This window comes from Xyrauchen texanus, chromosome 48 (assembly GCF_025860055.1).
Source record: "Xyrauchen texanus isolate HMW12.3.18 chromosome 48, RBS_HiC_50CHRs, whole genome shotgun sequence".
Classification (NCBI taxonomy): domain Eukaryota; kingdom Metazoa; phylum Chordata; class Actinopteri; order Cypriniformes; family Catostomidae; genus Xyrauchen; species Xyrauchen texanus.
The window spans coordinates 21,265,608-21,288,714 of NC_068323.1; the positions used below are offsets into that span (position 1 = coordinate 21,265,608).

General features: G+C 36.8%; 1 protein-coding gene across 2 annotated transcripts in view; it reads right to left on the bottom strand.

Moving 5' to 3' along the window:
* The window catches only part of LOC127639362 (metabotropic glutamate receptor 7-like), a 281,396-nt gene that overhangs the window by 2,328 nt on the left and 255,961 nt on the right, over nt 1–23,107 (bottom strand). The window contains exons 9-10 of one of the 2 annotated variants that reach the window (XM_052121320.1): nt 12,107–12,353; nt 8,412–8,434 (exon numbers count right to left, since the gene is read on the bottom strand). In XM_052121320.1, the coding sequence (XP_051977280.1) occupies nt 8,430–8,434; nt 12,107–12,353 (252 nt within the window). In that variant the 3' untranslated portion in view covers nt 8,412–8,429. The remainder of the gene's footprint in view (nt 1–8,411; nt 8,435–12,106; nt 12,354–23,107) is intronic. The other variant, XM_052121319.1, reaches the window with a different exon arrangement.

Here is a 23,107-nt window from a genome sequence, read left to right on the forward strand (position 1 = left end):
TATGGATGCTGGGGCATTGCTACTATAGGTGGTTGTTAAAGTACTCTGAGTGGTTGTTAATGCATCACCTTGCTGTTGCTAGGGTGTTCTAGGTGGATGCAGGGGTGTTCTGGGTGTAAACTGGTCCTTTGCTAGGTGGTTTCTACGGTGTTCTGGGTGGATGTAAGGGCATTGCTATTATGGATGTAAAAAAAAACTTGTATCATTTGATACGACGGTCTCGATACGATATGTATCGTTCCATACATAAATAAATATAGAACCGATAGTGCTAATACGGCTACTGCTTTATAAGTATTTAAAACCAAGCAGTGTAACATTGAGAGCGGCGAAATACAGTCTAATCCCCGGAGAGGCAGCAATGAGCGCTCAGAGCCCAGTAGTATCCAACTGCAGGTCCAGCGGTTCTCAACCTTTTTGACTCAAAGGCCCCCTATTGTCCATGACAATATTTAAAGTCAGAAACTTGGAGTGTCAAGAGATTAAAATACTTAGCATTAACAGACATTTCAGGAACTGTTTAATTGTTTTTGGTCTACATCATGATTTGAGCTCATTTTAACATTTAAATGAAGTTATTGTATTTTAATATAATTAATTTAAAATCATTTTAAGTCATCTTGAGGCCCCCTTGGCAGTTTACTGAGGCCCCCCTAGTGGGCCCTGGCCCCCTGGTTGAGAACTACTGAGCTCTTCAAAAATTGTCAAGTTGAGAGCTCGAAAACTGATGGCAAAGGGCAATTGTAGCATTGTTTGCTTGTAGCATTACATCTTGTTGAATTAGCCAAACAACAGTGTCATGTCAAGGTGCTACATCAAACATGTTGTTCTATTTACGCCAACATCACCGTGCAAAAACGCGGAACTCGCAAAAAAAAGAGGGAAAGACACAATAGCAGCAAGTTTGACTCACTGCTCTTTTAAACAGACAGCCTCTCCCAGCTTACACGGAGTGTGATTACATGCACAGCAAGATGCTGATGACAATCAAAAACAGCTGATTCCAAAAAACCGACAACGTAATAAACATGTGTCTACATGAGACTTATTATTCTCTGCTTTTGACGTTGAAATGTAAACAGGTATGAGCACAACCCAAGCACACAAATAATAACCCAGTAAGAATGCCAGTAAAGGGTGTTTACAACAACATGGAATTGAGGAAAAAGGGGCAAAAATGTGTGTGCTGAAAGCTGATTGGTTTTTGCCCAAACCGCTAAATAATATTGGCATATTTGCATATATCTTAAAGCCAGAAGTCAGATTCCTCTCCTCTCCACTGGCATTGAATGGAGGATTTTTTTTGTCCTTGCCACAGTCCCTTTAGCTTGCTCACTGGGGGCTTTAAGACATTAAGGCACGTTGTTTCTACAAAGCTGCTTTGAAATATATGTACATGTGAAAAGTGCTAGATAAATAAAAATGATTTGACAAATAACAAACTGCTCATAAATGCAGTGGTATTGGTTAAGTTACTTATTATGGAGTTCTGCCTTTTGTTGCCAATGTCAGACACTGTTGTTACCTAAGATTTTAAATATGTTTGTGTCAAATTCTTGAAAATATATATATATATATATATATATATATATATATATATATATATATATATATATATATATATATATATATATCATATCGTGAAATTTGTGTATCGTTACATGCATAATTGCTATGTAGTTACTAATGTATTCTGAGTTGTTGCTAGGGTGTTCTGGGTGGATGCTGGGGTATTGCATTGTGATTGCTAGGGTGTTCTGGGTGGTTGCTAGTGCGTTGCTAGGTGGTTGCTAGGGCACTGGTAGGTGGTTGCTAGGGTGTTCATGGTGGTTGCTTACTGTCTCAAGTCAAACTCACTGCTACAACACTGTGGTTGTTTGACAGGGGATGGCAAGGTATTCTGAGTGGTTAAAAATGTGTTGCTATTTGGTTGCTATGGTGTCCTGGGTGGTTAGATAAAATCAAATGAGCCCACCCCCAGGTGTCTATGATATTCTGATCTCTAAATATGGCTCAGGTCCCTCCCTGAATGTAAATCTTTTGGATGTTTAAATAAAATAAGATGAATATTGCACAAGTTTTACGTAAAAAATATAAAATAAAAAGAAAAATTCAAATGTCATAACAGCGTGACCTTCAAACCTCCACTGATGTGTTTACACAGACTCTATGTAACTAAATGACTCCAGTCTAAAATTACCACACTTATCCAAGGTTCCTTTCTCTGACTCCTTTGCATGTAAATGAACTTCTAAATATTTAAAAGTAAAGGTTACAAAGTAGAAAGCTCAATGCAGCCTTTAAGTGTCAGCAGCCCCTTCAGTATTTGAGTTAAATGTCATTCTGAGCTATTCTGAAATGTGGGCCTGATGAATGCTGGTTCAGTAAAGTGCTCTCTATATGTAAACACATTTCAAATGTATCATTATACATGTAATAGCATTTAGGGGCACAAACAAAGGTCACCTAATCTACTTTTTGTACATGTATCTTTAGTTACAATATAACAAGTTCTAAACTTGTATTGTTACAACTTAAATTAAAGAAATAAGCAATGACTAGGGCTGTCACGATTGTGAAATTTGGCTGACGATTAATTGTCAAACAAATAATTGGGTAGCACTTTATTTTATTGTACTTTTATACATTTACGTACTATATACTGTAATTATTAACTACAGTAATTACTAGGTACTAAACCTAATCTCAACCCTAATCTTAACGCATATTAAGTACATGTAGTTACCTAAAATTACTCAGTACTTTCTTGGGTAAGTACACTGTAAGTATACTGAAAGTACACATACTGTAAAATAAAGTGCAACAAATAACTGTGATTATGACGAATAAGCATCTGATTTTAGGGCTATGATGAATAATTCTCTTTTAGGGCTTCCATGATTAATTGTCATATAAATTGTCATATTTCTTAAGGAGTACATTATGTGTGCTTCATACACCTTAAGTCATTTTACATATTTAACTTCAAATAAATATATAAAATCATAAAAGAGGATAATGCGGTTTCCTTTTAAGGCTTTAAAAACTGATGAATGACACACAAAATAATGTGTTAAAATCTAAATAAATCTAAATAAAAATCTTTTTGGTCAACCTTAGTTTTGGTAAATTTTACATTTACACTTGTTTTTGGAACTCTATTTCTTATTTAATATATAAAATATGTATTTTTGTTATATAACATTAATTTATTAATTTAAATGCCCTTTGATTAAATCCATGAGCTCTTATTTCTCATGATGCCAAACCTTAGAGAGTTCTATTCATCACTTTATCACAGCACATTAATGTACATTTGCCATTTCATGATCATTAAATTCAAGTGAAAGCGGAGTGTTTTACGATTACTATCAAAATTTATATCAGCGCGCTTGAGAAGCGCTTTCGTATTCCTCTGACAGGAGCTGCTCTGGGGTGCATTTCCCGAACAACGATGTAACTCACTGCGTAACTACCAAAGTACGATGCTTCGTTGGAGAAATTAACTTGCAAAACACAACTTTTTTCTTGAAACTGCAAAAACTATGTCCTGTGTCACACATCCATCACTTGAACCATGTTGTATCATTATTAAATAATAAATGCACATTTACATGTACACCAGAAAGACATTTAATGCAAGAAAGCTGCTGTAGACACAAATTCGGCATGCAGTGTGTTATGAGACCTATACATAGCGCAGCAATAGAGCTCTTTCCCTCCACATCAGACTTCGGGGTTCCCCCGACGCGCTTCAGCACATACACATTCTTATAATTAATATAAATGGCACTTATGCTTTAACATAATCACATAAAAGCTGTGTTCTTCAACAGAAATTGTGTGATAAAGTGCTTACTCATTACAGCACAAAATCCCTTCAACGGCTGCACTCACATTTACATGACGTTTCAGAACGCCAAGTTTTGATAGAATGAAAGATATATATGGAATAAAAGATACAGAAGCCTCAGCGAAGTCAGATGATGTCTACACAGCAAACTAACAAGGAACTATGCTTCTAACAACAGGTAAAGAGCTGTAGACACAACTTTGTGATGCTGTTTGCAAATGTCCGTTGGAACTACTGTTTCGGGAAACACCAAATCTTTGAACTATGCTGGTAATGTAAGCGCAGCGTAGTTCTAGCAGGAAGACTAGCAGCTGTACATCATCACACCATTAGCTGGGTAATTACCAGCCAATCACATGTAAGCCGTTGCTTTTTAATCTGCTCACAATCTATCACATTGCTGTTTCAGTGTGCTAACATGGCAACCTCCACCACCCTACCACCACCAGTTGAGTCCCGTACTGCACAGGGGGTAGGCTCCTCGCCCCTGCCTCCTATCTCCGGCAGGATATGACGGTTCTGAGTACAACTTATTTGGACCACCAGATGGTGCCTACGCCAAAGAGAGACATTACTTTTCTGTTTTATATTCATCAAGTAAATGTCATCATAAATTTCACTCAAGTCTGCAAGTCTTCCTGATAGAAATGATTGAACATGTGACCATAGTTTGCTAACGATACTTTTGGGAAACATGTCCCTGAGCGTCTATTGCACATTCCTTCACCTAATGAATCTTCAGCCATAAGCCATTATATCTCCTACTGACCTATGGCAGTACATCCTTGCAGTGCACCACACTATAAACATCTTATTGACTGTTGTGTCACTCCCATAGTCTTCGTGTGACAGCCGGAGCTTTGCAACTGAGGTTCTGACAACAGAATGTCAGCCGCGGATAGACGAATACAATGGATTTAGGAAGGGAATGTTTATTGGATTCTCCTTGGGTCAAAAGGGGCATTCACACTGACAGTGATTTTATTGCTGGAGGTCATCAAGTCACTTTTCATCAATTCACAATCTGATTTCAAAAGGGATAAATGGCTGGTAAAAATCACATTATATTATAGGCCTTTACTTGCTTAGTTAAATGCTGTACTCTGAGTGAGCGTCGTCATCAGAAAGATTGACCATTGTCCCAAGGAACCGATTTCCTAGCTGAGCTAGTTTCATGTCTGTTGTATCAAATATTCTATAAAAACAATATTTAATCAATATAAAATCAATATTTCATGTGCATTTGTTTATTTACTTTCTATGTAGCCTTGTATTGAGCAATGTTAGGTATAGGTGGATCCCGCAAGCTCGACCATCTTCACTCCTGTTGAAAGTCGATACTGCGTTGCTGCTCATTAGCTTAAGTTAGTTAGTTAAACTTAGTTAAACCTTTCTCAACTTTATGCATCTGTCACAAACTGTTCTGTGTTTTCCTCTGTCTTCTAGTCTCTTATTTTGAATTTACCTTCTGTACTACACTTCCCAAGAAGCCCAGTCATCATCCTCACCTGTCCCCCATCATTGTGTTCAGCTGTTTTGCATTTGCCTTCATTTGTGCCCCTATTTACACCTTCGTGTTTAATTATTCCTTGTCTTATCTTGTCCATAGTAGCAGTGAAGCTAACTTGCTCCTTTGTTTTGTCCAAGCCTTGTGCTATTTGTATTTTTCTATTCTTCTTCATTTAAATACTGCATTTGGGTTCAACCAGCATCTCTCTCCTGGTTCATTGCGTGACAGAAGACGACCTCTGAAGACATGAACCCAGCGGTGAGACTCTTCTTGTTGTGTCAAGAGGATTGCTCGCTGGAAGAGTGTCGTGGAATTCTGTGAATTGGCCAATGAGGTGGACTTCAGTGATGTAGTGTTGAAAGACCTCTTCTGGATTGGTTTGAGTGAGCCAGACCCTCATGCCTTCTGGAAAAAGTCCCTGGACCCTGGCCCAATTAATTGGCCCATATTTACATACAATTCATATGGCTTTGTTATTTAGTGGATCAACCTTCACTGTAGGAGCGATGGAGGAGGCCAACCCTCTTGCAGTGGATTCCATGGCTCCTCCTTCCAGGCCTTCCATAGCTCCTCCCTCAAGGACTCATTCATGAAATATCAGCTGAACTAATGGAAATTGTTTCATTATTTGTGGGGAAAAAATTTGACAGTTTGTCACATTATGTGATAATTTACCTAACAATGTTTTTTCGAACAATAAAGCAACAATTTATATTCCATAAATTTTCAATTTACTTAAAAAAATGGTTTCACTAATTATGCAACAATTCACAATTTATGTTGCATAATGCAGTTTTTTAATTTATGTCAACTAAAAACGAAACTTTACAGTTCGTCAAGTAATGTGACAATTTACTAAATAATTTGATGAAAAACAAAGCAACAATTTATGTTGCATAAAGTAACAATTTAAATAAAAATATTGCTTAATCAGTGCAATAGTTTACATAAAATTTGTCTTAATGGAGCCATTTAATGTATATCAAATAATGTAAACATTTACACAATCGCGTAATTCAACAATTTACATAACAATGGTTTTACAAACAATAAATCAACAATTTATTTAGCATAAAGTGACAATTTAAATATAAATGGTTTCACTAATGACAATGTGAAAATTTGCCATTTCTGCTACACAATGCAGCCATTTAATTTGATCAAATAATACATTTTACAATAAGTCACATAATGCAACAATTTATGCAGCAATAGTTTAACAAACAATAAAGCAATAATTGATGGAATAAAGTGACAATTTACATAAAAAAATATCCCTAATGATAATGCGAAAATTACGATGCTGTATGCAGCTATTTAATTCACGGCAAATAATATGTACATTTTAACATTTGTGATGAAATGCAACAATTTACATAACAACTGTGTTATAAACAAAAAGCAAAAATTTACATTACAAGTGACAATTTACATAAAACTGATGTAAATCAGTTAACATAAGTGATAATGTGTCATTATATTGATGCATAATGTACCAGTATACATAAAAATGTATTTATAAAAGATAATCCAACAACTTTACATGGCATTGATTTTACTAACAATAATCTAGCAATTTGCTTAAAAATGGTTTCACAAACAACAACTCAACAATTTTTGTTGCATAATATGACAGTTTACAAAGATTTCATGACTAATTTGCACAGCAGTTTGTTCAGCTTGTGTTTTCTAAAGGAGGCCCTTCAAAAAATAAATCATTCATGGTCATTTTTCACACATTATTATGGTCTTTTTCTTTCTCTTTTTGTAAGGAAAAGGAACATTAGGATATTGCATATGAAATTGAAGCCCCAAATATTGTTGCATCACTTATATGTTTACATGTATGCGTCAATAATAAGTCATCATTGTTGTCAGAAAAATATATACATCGGGTTTGATGTGAACTGTTTGTAGTTGCCAAAATGTAGCCATTTTTATTTTATGTCACAAATCATTGCAGTGCCGCATTCTTGCGGTGAAGTCCAGCACTGTTCTGCATCCCTGATGAAACTCACATATCAAACCATCTCGAATTTGCATGTGCCACTAAAATTGTTGGGAATGATGGCGATGATTATGGCATCCCGGTCTTGACATGGCCATCTCGGCTCAATAGCTTTGGGGACTAATCCCTTGGATGTCAGATATTTCAAGGTTCAGGGCATTCATATACATAAAACATTATTGAGACAGCATGGGTAATAGAGAGCATAAGAGTGTGAGAGAGAGAGAGAGAGAGAGAGAGAGAGAGAGAGAGAGAGAGTGCACAGGGATGGCCAACACAGATGGTGCATGGTTCTTTTGGGACTCGTGACAGAATCTGCCCTCCTATTGGCGACGCATGGGGAATTATGCAGTGGGACTTGTGTTTGAAGCTGGGGATCTCTCACGTGTCATTCGATTAACACGGCCATTTGAGTTCTTAATGGTTTCATAACCATGTTCAGATACTGCTTATACTCTTTGGCATCTTGAGAATGTTAAATAATCTATAAATAAAATAAAATGGTTGCGATTTCACTTGCTTTGTTCGCCGCCAATTACGAAGGCCACCGCGAGAAGGAGATGCTATTTGCAAGGCCGTTCTAGACAAAAGTTTGCTTTTGCCATATTATGATTATGTGACCCAATTTATCAGAATTAATTTTGAAACCAGAGGTTATTTACTTTGTATCTCATTTAAGATGCTTAATAAAGCCTTAATTGTTATTCTAACCCAAAGACTATTAGTGGGAAAATCTCTTATATATTTACATATATTTGCAATGAACCCTAAAGTTTATTTGGCCAGAACAGATATAAACATGAATTCAGCCAAGTCCATCCAGACTTTTGACTGGTAGTGTATATGTTCATATAGGATGTACTAAACTCTATGGTTCTCATTCCCTTGTCATATCAAGCGACATGTCATGATTGCCATTGAGTGTTTGTGAAACATTTAGAGAGCTCATGATTAATGGCCACGGAAGTGTGATTAGTATTTCCAACCTTTGACAACTGAGCAAGGTCATAACGAAAAGAAGAAGATTCATTTGGCCTTACCTGATAAAATAACGACAATTAGCCTGTTGAGAAAAAAAACAGTACTTGGTGAGCTGTCCATGATCAGTCCGACAGAAGCAGAGCAGATCTTCTGATCCAAAACAGTCATTAAAATGCAAAGCTGCACTTTTATATCGAGCCGAGATTGAAGATGGGTGTAGTTTCTATATAGACGTGTGGAGTGCTACGGTGGTAAGAAGATCTGTGACTTTCAATATGCCATTTTTCCTGCTTGAGTGATGCAAAGACAATGACATGTCTTTACAAGATTTATTCTTGGAGATGTCCAGACAAAAAATGGCATATCTGAGACTGCAGGTGTACTCTAGGAAAGCATTGCCACTGTCGGAAGAAAGCCTTCAAACCTTCAGTTTAAGCAATTGTCTTAAAGACCTCATAAAATCGCTTGACACTACCATATATGGCCTCAAAGCTAACATACATGGACTAAAAATAACAAAACTCGTGGTCTTTAATTAAAATAATGTCCCAAAATTATCTTCTCTTATGAGCATTTTAGTCAAGTATAAGCAACTGAAAGACTGGCTTGTGTATTTTCTGCTCAAAGCAGCATAAACAACATTTAGCGTCCTATTCATATTTCATTTCCTTTTCAAAGACCCGTGGCTTTACTTTGACAGTGACAACATGCAAATCCTCCAGACTCAGTGAAGTCCTGCACTATAATAGTCTCTCTGTGCTGTACGTCTTGTGTTCATTTGAGGAAATGTGGTCATTCTCAGCAGAAAACTCCATTCCATTATATCTGACATGAGCTCATGCTGCAACAAGCAACAGGCCAAAGCAACAGACTTTCAGCCCACGGTGACATTATGATTCTGGCAAGCACTGCACCCTGGGATGTGAGTTCTTCATTATAACCAGTGGCTTTATGGTCGAGCTCAGATATAATAGTTATATGGTCATAAATTATGATAACATTTTGTTTAGAGGTTTTTCTCTGAAATAATTCTGACAATCAGAATGTATTAGAACTTTACAAAAGTATTACACAGCATAAATACCTGTAAAATATATTTTTTTCTGGTAATGCTTTATAACAACTTTCGGTAATAAGATTAACAAACATTATTGTGTTATACAGTATGTTGTAATGCTTAAAAGATCATTAGTTAATGCATATTAAACAGTCTGAAATGTTGTATATTTACATATTCATATTTGAGTGTTCATGATCTGTTAAGCATTACATAATGTTTGTTAATGACTGGTTTATGAAGGCTATTATAAAGAATCAATGTATGTGTCTCCATTGATGATGCTCTGCAATTTTGGTATGTTGTCAATGTTATTTATTATTATTATATATTTTTTTGTCATTATACATCATTGAAAATATATGGACATTTATGCCACACTTAATGTATTCAAAGAATAGTTGACCCAAAAATGAAAATTCTCTCATTATTGACTTACCCTGATGCCATCCCATATGTGTATTATTCAATTGCTGGCACCTGTTTACTTGCATTATAAGGACCTGCCAGAGCTTTATCTTCTTCTAAAAATCTTTATTTGTGTTCTGCTGAAGAAATACAATCTTACTCATCTGGGATGACATCAGGGTAATTCAATTTTCATTTTTGGGTGAACTACTCCTTTAATGTCAATGCATTACACAAACTGCATTATCAAACCAAACATTATTTATATCAATGGCGGCCAGTGCATTTTAAGTCAAGGCCATCAGTGCGGTTCATGCCATTAAGAAAGCACAGTTTCACAATGAATAAGACGGACATCAAAAATCATATTTATTTCATATGAATCTACCAAGGAGGTCTATAATGCCTGGAAAACAATATCTGTGATTTAAATTCTGACTGGTCTTGTCCCTCGCGCACTTCGCTTTTGAATTAAGCACATTCCTTAAATGTGTGATTGCGTCACTCAAGGCCAGCTAGAAGGCCTTGACCGGGACATATCCTAAAGACTGCACCCACCAAGAACAAATAAATCAATCTGATTGGCGGATGAATCTGACAATCTGGCTTTAGATGCCTATTCATTTGCACTGTTGAGGGATTCAGTGGAAATTCTGAATGCCTCACGCGATGCTTTGGCTAACACGCTCTGTTTCAGGCATGTGATTTGTGAAACAGCCATCATTTATTGGCAAAGTTCAGTTTAATCTATCTTCAAGTGCTATATGGAACTCTTTTATCAACTCCAATGATGGAATGGTCTTATGCGAAAGCGACTTTGCAAAAAGCAAGACCTCTTGGAAGAGGAATTTTTGAAAAAACAAAAACAATTTTGTTGCATTAAAATCCTCAAATGAAATAAAATGATCCTGCAAAAAAATGCAGCAAAACATAAAACATGCAAAATAATGTGTAAAAATCACATTATTTATTTGGGATAACTTCCATCTGCTCATGTGATCCAAAATCTCACTTTTTCTTTTTTAAGTATCTCTGGCAAAATTTCCCAACCACACCAGTCAAAACTTTTCCTCCTGATGTGTCAGATTTTAATTAGAAGAAATTTATTAGACCGAGTTAAAGCTCGTTTAAAAATTCTGCGACATTAGCACCACCAAATGGAATTGCAAAAATAAACACTGTTTTCAAGCAGGTTTCCCAAATACTCCCCTCATCTGCCATTGGTCGCAAAACAGACAATCCCGCCCCAAACTCAAGCCATTGGTTGAACCGGTATTGCTTTGCTGGCTGGATCTGCCACTCAAACAAACTTAGGAATATTTACGCCAAAGAGTGTTATACTTTTAGAAGAAATTAGGGCTGGCAACTGCCTGTGTTAGCCAGGATGTCCCATACTTTGTCCAAAATGAAGACGTCCCATACAGGGTGCCTATTTGCCACATTTTAGCGGTGAGATGCTCAAGGGGGAAGTGCTCAAAATGTTCAAGCATCCAGTATTTGCTGGGTGAAAAGCTGGCAATTATGGGTGTGCAGCGAAGCCATTATCTGTATTCGGATAGAACCGGATGTGGGTGGGGCTTAAAACTAAAGTGCATCAAAACTATCTGAAACGGCCATTTTTTATTTATTTTTTTTATTTTATTTTTTTTCGGAATAAAGTCTTAACAAGATAATTACCTTAATTGCTGATGTGGCTATAAATGTGGTCAACTTTAAGAGATAGATGGACGAGCTCCGAATTAAAATCTCTTCAGGTCAATTATTTAACATTGTGGTCAAGTTTAAGCTATAAATAAATACATGGGAATCATGTGTGAATCGTGTGACAAATTATCAAACATTTCAAGAAGTGGAAACTGTAAATTATGTCATATTTAACAGAGACGGCAAACGAGTTAAGACCGCACCCATCTGATCTGAAATCAAAGTGTGTTTATTTAAAATGCCGCTTTATTCTTGTGCTTCTTAGATAATCAGTCATACTAATATTTTTTTATATTATTCTGATTAATAACAGATTACAGAAAATGAATACAGAAAGTATTCGTGCCTTTCTCAATGAGGTTTTGGGCACATCCCTACTGACAACTGTACGTGAAATTAACCTGCTTGTAGTAAATTAAACTGGGATAGGGGAAAATATTTTTCCATAAAAAACTTTTATTCTTCCATAAATAACAGTCAATACAAATTCTTTCAGAAAAAGTGGTTTGTATTCATCATGAGCAAATGTACATTATCAGTGCATACATCCCTCAGCAATGGCGAATAAAAAGGTTTGCTACTTACTGTTGGGATCCACGTTTTCACATAGTTCGGTCTTGGCCTCGCCGTTGGGTCGGTCGCTTGGTTTGTGCGATAGCCGTGAGGACATTGTAGCCACAGTCACCACGGCTTTGAAGCTCCGCTTCCGTTTCTGCACATTGAGCTCCGGGTGGAAGATTATGACGTAGACTTTGGGCATGTAGAGCATTCCCAAAGCCACGGATGCGCTCAGGTTCATGGAGATGGTCAGCGTGGTAGTTTGGATGTAGAGCTTTGGAGGGGAAAAAAGCGTAAGGAAATACAAGTAGGAAACATTATTTCTGGTACAATATTGGGGAATTCTCCAAAGATACATGACAAATGAAAATGGTTTTATCAAGACCTGAAAACAGATATGAATACATAATGCCGGCAGTTCATAAATTATGTAGTCCATTAGGAGTTTCAGCAAGCTCTGGTATGGTATTCATGAAGAAAAAAAAAACTAAATTTTCTAACAGGTCAGTTCAGGCTGAAGGCACTTAATGTTGATGTTCTTGTTGGAGAATTCAAAAGTATGAATGAAATGGATGATAATTGCCCTATACAACTTGAGTAGCTTTCATTGCCTGAGAGGACAGCTCTTACATGTTCTTTTCTTGTATGAAAAAAAATGAGCTAGTCAGAGTATTATAATTAAGGCTTTCATGCTCTGGTCATATCACATTAGCACAATGGTAAATATCCATTTCATGTGGCTGTTAACGGTACTCTGGCAAGTATGTAAGTACTGATATTCTTGATGTGTTTAATCTTTAATATACTGTGAGTTCAGAGTCTGTTAGGAAGGTCATGGTAAGTTTCAATGGAGGCAATGGACTTCATTCATGAAACATGTGCAGAATGAATTGTATATCAATTATTTGCACACAACGGATGTGTTTAGAGCATCATAATGGTCGAAGATGTCTGTGTAGCTCATGTTTACATAGACAAATTATTACAAACCAGTGAATGCCCAAATGCCTAAATATGTCCTGTGAGAATACCCCATATCAGTCCACTCTCGTTATTTCAATATTCACAGGTTTTCTTTTCACTTCATAACATTCTTGAGCTAAAAAATAGAGTTACAGTGCATCTAATGGATCAAAATGCAGGTCACAAGCAAAAGATGTTTTTATCTTAGAAACGAGGCAATGAGGTGCTGAAAAAAGCATCAGTATAGTGCATGTTTACATACAAAAACAATTCCAAAAATGTGCAAAGCATTTTATAACTTGACACAGTGTCTATGTCTGTTGTAATGGCACAAGATGCAGAAAACGAAGCGAGATGCATCGCAACAGTCAAAGACGTCCATCTAGCGCATGTTTACATAGAAAAACAGTTCCAAAATCGCACAAAGCTTTCTAAGCTCTAATTCCATTCCAGGTTTTCCATTTCTTGCGTCTTGAACTAAAAAAAAAAGACAATGAGAGACAATGCAACGATGCAACCATGAGACAATGCATCAGAATTCAGGTGTCTCAAACTGTGTTTTTAAAAGTTGGCACTTATAGAAGTTGACACGGTGTCTTTTTATGGAAAGAGAGGCTGAAAAAGCAGCGAGACCTTTCACAAAGGTCAAAGATGTTCATCTAGCGCATGTTTACCCAGAAAAACAATTCCAAAATGGCACAAAGCATTCTGTAATCACTCCACTACGACTCCACTCAGGGTTTACCATTTCTTATATCTTGTGCTAATAAAGTGAGTCACAGTAGAACTAACTGAACAAAATGCAGCTGTCTCGAGATGTGTTTTTAAAATTTTACTTCTGGAGAAAGTTTTAAACCAGCCAAAATTGGTTTGCTGGTCTAAGCTGGTTTAAGCTGGTTTATCTGGTCTCCAAACCCTAACTGGTGTTTAGCTGGTTTAGCAATTGACAAGATGGTCTTACAAGTGACCAAAACCCTCTAAATTCATAACAACAGGCAAGCCTAAACAGCTTGGCCAGTGTGGGGGAGCATTTACCATAAATAAACATTTACCATGCATATTTAAAGGGAAAAATTTGAGAAAACTTCCAAGGGTATCAAACTCATTTGCAAAACCAAAGTGCAAATGTGGTGAACTGACACACGAACCTTTACGCACCACAGATTAGCACCTAATTTTTCATCAGTTTTTTTTTAGGCCAGTGAGATGTGTTCACTGCAGTTGCAATACAGTATAAACCTGGACTGCCTGGACTGTACTTCCTGGGACCCGAGCATGACTGCTGTGTTCATTATGTTTCCTGGAGTGTTGGCTATTCATGTTTTTGAGACATCACAAACATTACAGCTGTTTTTCTGTAAAGCTGCTTTGGGACAATGTTTATTGGGAAAAGCACAATTTAAAAACTATAGAAATAAAACTGGTTTTACTATAAATATATATATATATATACTATTTTGGCAACAAAATCATAATGTTATCTCTTTGCACTGTCAAACAAACAAGTGATAGCCAGTGCTGAAGCATTTTACCAATCAGAAATTAGCATAAATTATTCTGATTCAACGCAAGATCGCAAGATCGAATCCAGGGCGTGCTGAGTGACTCCATCCAGGTCTCCTAAGCAACCAAATTGGCCCGGTTGCTAGGGAGGGTAGAGTCACATGGGTTGCTATAATGTGGTTCTCGCTCTCAGTGGAATAGTGTGAAGCCTCCACACGCACTAGGTCTCTGCAGTAACGCGCTCAACAAGCCACATGATAAGATGCATGGATTGACAGTCTCAGACGCGGAGGAAACTGAGATTCATCCTCCTGCACACGGATTGAGTCACTAAGCCACCCCGAGGACTTAGAACGAATTGGGAATTAGGCATTCTAAATTGAGGAGAGAATAAAAAAAAGAAAAATAAATAATTAAATAATACAAAATTATACATTATAAATTCTGAATCTATGTACTGATTATCATTGTCCCATGTCTGCCAAGCATGTTGAGTGGTCCAAACATCATCTGCAGCCTGAAACTGAACTTTTGGTCAGATTTTAGGAGTGAATGCAGATGGCTGCATAGGGAAGCCATGGGATGCTCCCTTGCTCTCTATTTAGTGAATGACTTAACCTCCAGTGTGCTGTCTGCACTGGTCTCAGAACTTTTCAAAATGCACCTTATTTTAATCCTAACTCCATATAAAGACTCTGAAAGCATTTTTCTCTATCGGATAGAGACTCTAGCACTTAATTGCACTTACATCCTAAAGATAAGATGTTTAAAGAGAAAAATACGATTTGAAGACTTTGAATAAAGTATCTGATGAAAATGTTATATTGGATGTTTTCTGTAGAAACAGCAAAATTATGTATAGACTGATGAGTCTCTGACTCAAATACAGACTGACACACACACACACACACACACACACACACACACACACACACACACACACACACACACACACACACACACACACACACACACACACTTAGCTGCTTGTGTGGAGCAGTGTTTAGTGTAGATCAGTGTTAATTACAGAGCATTCAGTCTTAACATGCTCTCTCATCTGAGACATCTAGAATTGAAGAATAAGATGTGAGAGAGAGGGAGAATTTTGTGGATGTGATTTGGGCTAATAATGGCTCAGTCAGAGCTAGACCAGGCCAGAAATAAACAGCTCAATAAATGAGCAACACTGATTCTGCCGAGCTCTCCGGTGAACTGAGTTTTACATCAGAAGACATTGTAAAACATCAGAGAGGGATTGAAAATCAAAAGTACAAGAATTGTCTAAAAACACTTCTAAAAATATCATGTTGTTAAAGTAGAACTATGTATACATAACATACTTAAAACTCCCTCTCCAGTCTAAAAAGAGCATTTATAGTTCCCACTCCCAGTCTCATTTTTCAAAACGGTGTGTTTGTGACATCACAAGACATTGCTCAGTTGTATTTACACATACCAGATCATGTCAACACACCCTTGGCCCCGCCCATTGCCGCACAGTTCGTATCGAAAACAGAGAGTGAGAGAAACAGACCTAGTGTTACCAATAATTTTCAATAATAACACGAAAGGGTATGTATTTATGTCTTTTTTTTTTTTTTTTTTTGTTGTTGCATAGAACATGTCTTTTACCATTGTCATGTTTATTGCTTTGCTTTTAAAAGATGCATTGTCAAGGTACAACTCGGAAGAGGATATTCATTCAGCTGCTGAAATGTGTTTTTAACAGTTTATCTTCCTCAGGGAAGATAATTAAATTATTAAAAAAATAGCATTTCCCTTATAAAGTAAAATAAGTGTGGATTTCTGTAAGGCTCAGATGGTTTACATAGCATTGTAACAATGTAAACATTTTAATTATTTTAAGAAGTTTAGGAGACAATTTATCGAGATAATCTGCTTGTGTTTTATAAAATGAGGCGCAGTAATTCTGATTTTACTATGACCAGCGTTTCAACATCAGAAATTGATCATATCTGATGTGATGTGATTGCTATTGCAAACCTCAAACAAATATTACGCCACACTGAATCCACATCCATTGTCACTGGTAATAATGACAAGCACATTTACAACCTACCACCTTCTGACAACATGCAATTTAAACAGATAAATGCTTTTAACAGTCCTTTAAAGTTTCAAAAAGAATGAAAAAGCACCATGACATTATCATAAAAGTGCTATTTTAAGACTTTTGCACTATAAGCCTTCAAAAGTATATATATATATATATAGATGATTCAATTGATCTGGTTTACATAACTGGTCTGAATGATTTGTTCACTAATCATTTGATCTATTAAACTCACAGACTACGCGATTCGGTAAAGAGCTCAATGGAGAGAAAATGTTCCACAGAAGAAAGAAAATAATTTCGTTTTGGAGGAAAATCGAAAATAATGGCAGAATTTTCATTTTTTGGGTGAACTATCCTTTTTACCTCATGGTGTGTTGTGATGCTGTGTCTTCCTCCTGCTTTTTTCTCCATCAGACAAGGACACAAAGATCTGAAATTCTGGAATAGACACTAAAAGATCCATTTCATGTTGTGTTTTTAATCTGAGATTTGTGCCTGCTATGCATCTACACTCAACCCAGGATTGAACCCACTTCTAAGCACTATCTCTTTTTTGCCAGTAAAACCCCGTTTTTGAAAGCCAATCCTCAAAATGCACATTTTTTTCAAGTGCTCTGTGAATCGCACCAATAGAAGAATGAAAAACAACCTACGCGCACCACAAGAAAGTGTTCCTGAACGCCTCACAGATGTCAAGCAGCTTCAGACAGGATGGGACTTATATAAAGTGCCATTCATATAGACAGAGGAGTCGACTCAAGCTGCACTGTGATGTAGTCTTCAGTCACACTGGATGAAGGAAGCACATTTGGCACCGCTTAAAAACACAATCGTGGAAGCCGTACTCCAGGCATAGAGATGCTCTTGAACCACCCAGAGGACAAAGCCAGATGTCATCCAAACATCCTTTTCTTCCCCTTACAAGGCACATTTTCTTGCATTGTTTTTTTAGTGTCAGAATGTTAGTCAGCTGGAAAACAAGCAAAGGATGCTGCACAAAAACATACTTTTATTGAACGTGTTCCAAAAGACCAATTTATTCTCTTCTCTCGCAACTATCAATTTCAATAACAACCTGAACAACAGGAACATTCACAAAAGTGTCCAAAAGTCTCATACCACATTGAAAATATGGTATTTGAAATCGAATTTAAACCTGGAAATTTTTAGGATTTGGAAGCATTACAATAATAATAATAAAATAATAATAATACAAAGAAACTTAAATGTAAATGTAATAAGGTATACTGAAGATGAACAAAATTGAGCTTGCGTAGCTAGAAGTGCCTGCGTTCACGTACTACCGTTGTGTTATGAATCACGGTCAGACACATTTCGAAACACAACTTACAAAATCGAGCTTGCATTGCTAGACGCACCTACGTTCACGTAATTATGTTGTGTTTTTTTGGAACACAGCAGCATAAAAATCGAGCTTGTAAAGCTAAAAGCATCTGTGTTCATGTACTTGGGTTGTCTTATATTATAAATTGCAGTCTGAAACATTTCGGAACCCATTTGCTAACGTAATCGCGCTTGCGTCGCTAGAAGTGTCTGCTGTTTCGTACTTGCGTTGTGTCATGAATCACGGTCTGACACATTTCGGAACGCAACAGTATTTGAAATCAAATTTGTGTAGCTAGAAGCGTCTGTGTTGACATGCTTGTATTGTGTCATGTCTGACACATTTCGAAACGCAACAACGTACACATTTTAGCTTGAATAGGTAGAAGTGTCTGTGTTGACATGCTAGCGTTGTGTTATGAATTGCGGTCTGACGCATTTTGGAACACAACATCAAACAAAATAGAACTTTCACATCTAGAACTAGAAGCATCTGCGTTCACATACTCATTTTTGTTATAAATTGGAATCTGGAACATTTCGGAACCCAATTGCGTACATAATCGAGCTTGCGTTGCTAGAATTGTCTGCTGTTTCGTAATTGGGCTGTGTCATGAATCACGGTCTGGCACCTTTCGGAACGCAAAAGTGTTCGAAATCGAGTTTTTGTAGCTAGAAGCATCTGTATTCACGTATTTGTGGTATGACACATTTCAAAATGCAACTATGTAAAAAATTTAGCTGGCATAGCTCGAAGCATTTGCATTTATGTTCTTGTGTTGTGTTATGAATTGCAGTCGGACACAATTCGAAATGCAACAACATACAACATTGTGTTTGCGTAGCTAGAAGCATCTGCGTCGACGTACTTGTGTTGGGATTTGAATTGTGGTCTGACACATTTCGGAACTCGGAGTGCGTGAAATTTAACTTACGTCGATAGAAGCATCTGCGTTCATGTTCTTGCATTGTGTTATGAATTGCGGCCTTATGCATTTTGAAATAAAACAACATACAAACTTTAAATTGCATAGCTAGAAGTGTCTGCGATATTTTACTTAGTTGTGTTATTAATCACATACTTTTCGGAATGCAACAGAGTATGAAACTGAGCTTGCGTTGCTAGAAGCATCTGCATTCGTGTACTTGTGTTGTATTATGAATTTCGCTCTGGCACATTTCAAAATGTAACAATGTCCGCATTTGTGCTTGTATGGCTAGAAGCATATGCTTTCACATACTGGCATTGAGTACATTTCAGGCCTTACAAAATCTAATTTAAGTCAAGTCCAAAAATTTGCATATGCGGGACAAGTTACAGTATGTGTCAAAGTTTAATACTTGAGGTTGGGGCCTTTGTTCAAATTTGTTCAAAAAGCGATGAGGATATAACATTCAGTGTGCAGTCTGGGATGCTTAAAATGGCATAACTATTCCTTAGAAAACAAAAGTATTGTATACATTACAAATGTACACATTGTATTATACATTTTCTAATATTTATATTTAACGGCCATCAAAAACATGAAAATAGTTTGAACACATATAAGTGTCACATTTCTGATGATGCATGTATATACTGTATGTTGATGTGCATTTAACTCCATGCACATGAATACCCCAGACTGTATGCACACGTATGCAGTGTGAAGGTAAAAGAGACATCCTGCCACATCACTGCAACATCAGTGGCACCTGACCTAAATCCACATGGGAAGGCCGCAGATGGCATAAATAAAACAGCCCCTTGAATTAAACATGGGTCAAAACTCATGCATGCGCAGTATCCTAAACTAAGCATTGCATGCAGGCTACAGAGTCTGAGCCATATTCAAATCAGGTATTCTCACTGAATATGCATTTTTATTTATAAATGGCACCAGCTTTGTTTTGGTGTAATACAGAACAATGTCATTGTGGAGTCATTGTGGAGTCTCCAATTCTTTCCATATGGAATGCATTTATTTCATGGTAGCTATTTCACAAAAGCTAAAACTGGAATATCTGGGCATGCAGTTTGTGACTGAAAGAGGAAGTAACTAGTATTTTTTTTCCACTGATATACCGCAGATGCAATGAGGTTTCTAATACAGCTGTTGAGCGAGTTACAGTTAATTTGCCATCTTCTCTTTTCTGACTGTCTTAATCCATTGCTCTTTTTTTTCTCTATCCATTTGAAAAGTTGTGGAAATGTAATAGTGGGATTTTTCTTTCAATGTTGGAGCAAATGTGTAAGCAAAAATTATATTATATTTATTTTTTTATATAAAAATTATCAATTATACACTTACATTCAACGCTATCGAAGTTTAACCTGCAGTCGCTTCCGTTCCAAAACCCGGTAGTTTGAAAAAGGGTTCATGAAGCTAATATTCCATTCTGAACATAGCCAATGTTTTGCTTGTAAAAAAACTCACTTATTGCCACCTACAGGTGTAATCATGCAACCTGAGAATCAGAGATCAAATCTGTGAACAAAACTGGATGAAACTTTTTGATGAATGGATTCAAAAGATTAGAGTCATTAAAATCAATCAATTTCAGAACTACAACTACTAACAAGTTAAGACATATAGCAAAAAAAGCATTTGAAAATGGGACAAAAAAGACAAAGCCACAAGACCACTTAATGGAATGTTCCGGGTTCAATACAAGTTACGCTCAATCGACAGTTATTTAAGCAATATGACACGAGCAAGAGTGCGATATGGCCCTACATCAGCACTGCTGTGATTTGGCCACAGGTAATTACAGCAGTGCTGATTTATGGCCATATAGCACAAGTGTGATATTGCTTATATACAAAATTTCCATGAACAAGTAAATTTAAAAAAATTAGGAAAAACTGAGTACGGTCATAAAAACGCATTTGTGCATGAAACTACTTTCTTACGTCGTGGATCAGAATCTGCCGTTGCTGGTTCAAAACCGAATGATGCGTCCAAACCGCCGTTAGTAATTCAAAAATTTCACTTCAGAAATAGTATGATGGCTTGTACTGTTTCTAACAAGTTATTGGATAAATGGATGTGTGTGTGTGTGTGTGTGTGTGTGTGTGTGTGAGTGAGTGAGAGAGAGAGAGAGAGAGAGACAAACGGAGCGTGTGATCACCTGTTGCCACTCCCAAGCAGAGAGGCTGTAAGCTTTCTGAAGATCAGCTTTCTCAGTGGTAAAATAGGTGCCCAAGTGGGGTATTCCTCTCCATTTCGTGGTAGCCGTGCACAAGAGTCATTCCCTATAGAAACCGCAATGTCCTCTGCCATTTTAAACAGTATGTATTCAATGTGGAAACTCCAGTAAGAGGTAAGCGCCTTCAGTTCTGTAATCAATCAGTCTGTTGTGTCACAGCCTTAATGCTGAAGTTGTTTGTTTAAAGCTGTTTAAAGCTATTTCCTAGTAATATTTTCCTTAGTAATATGAGGGATCACGGAGCGCTGTTGTATGTAAACAACGACTAACAGATTCACTTCATGTCACCAACTGGATCATATTACACACACAAAAAGTATCTTTTGCCACCACCTGCTGGCTAACATATGTAATATAAAAAAATGGATGTAAAAAGAGACATACAGTAGCTCTTAACACATCTGCACTGCTCTTACACTTTAGTTTAGAACAGCATGAACACAAGCAGAGTGAACATAAATCATATTATTTTCAGTCGTTTTAAGGTTTTTTGACATTACATTGTCATGGTAACATGGTAACTTTACACAGAAAAGGTTAGTAAGCGATTTTATCACACTAAAATCATGTTTACACACATATCCTTTATGTCTTGTGGCAATACTTTTGAAACAGTATTTTAACATTAAACAATTTGCCCTCATTCACTTCCATTGTAAGTGCCTCGCTGTAACACATATTTAAAAATGTTTTGGTCTTCTGGAACCAGGCTGTTGTGCTCTGTAGATGCCACACATGTTCTTATTAGCTTTGCAGAGTTGTGCAGCATTTTCACTTTTGATAATACAATTACAGGTTACAGGAACCTTGTTGCACCTTGTCAGGACACAATGATTGGTGTAAATATCTGTAGGTTTGTTTACATAAGTCTATTTAAGTTTACACTTCTTGGACACCTGCAGGCCTTGCATCTGTGCCCAAAATGAACAACCTTTGTCATGTCCGCACCTGCTGTACATGTGCAATTTAAGCGATTAAACAGCACAGGTGGCTGACATGCTGACCACGAACATGGAAAGAGACTAACGTTCACAAGTGTGCTCAATTCAGTTTTTTCTTAATTCAACGTCGAGTTGAAAACTGTTGTAGGGTAATCCTTGTGCATTTAAATTACGGATGTTCCAGTCAGAAAGCAAATGTAGGCAGGGATTATGCAAATGAATGCATAAACGACACATAATGAGATTTAGTGCAACATTCTGCACCTGCTAGGGATATGATTGTGCGATTATGCTCGGGATCACTATGTAAGGAAACAAACACCAACCAGCCTTTTTTGAAAATATATCTGGCAGAGGAAATAGTTAGGCTGTGATTGAAAAAACATGCTTTCATTGGCTACTTAATATAGGTAAGGACGACTCTTTTGGTTAGTCATGCTTGCTCAAATGTCAACAAGGTGTTGTGACTATGCAATAGGAAGGCTTTGGACTGATTCTGGAGCACTTTGCATATGTAACACCTGCTTTACTGCCTCTGCTATATTTCAAGCTCATAAACAAGCGCCCTACAATTCATAATCTGATCATAATTACAGTATAACACAATGATGAGTAACAGTTCTGTGGCGTCTGTGGTTATAATTCATCATGTTGGCAATCAAAGCATTTCCGTTCATGTTTCTGTACTGTAGCCAATGTGAAAAACTAGACCTAGGGTAAATTTATAATACGTTTATACGAAAGATTCTCATGTAAAATTTTAGATGGAATCACAATAGGAGTGTAGGCACATAAATTTGTTATTTTCCCAGTTCTAATGTTAATAAATCTGGATTATTATAATTTTATAAAAAGGAGGTGTGACACACCCAATTAGTGGTTTTCATAATGCTTGCCCAAACCATCTCCATATAAGGGCTATCCACATAACCTTTCCTATAATGCCATTTATTACTCTCTGCAAACGTATCCTCACGCTTTCTAAATATGTATGCAATGCAAGATCTTTGA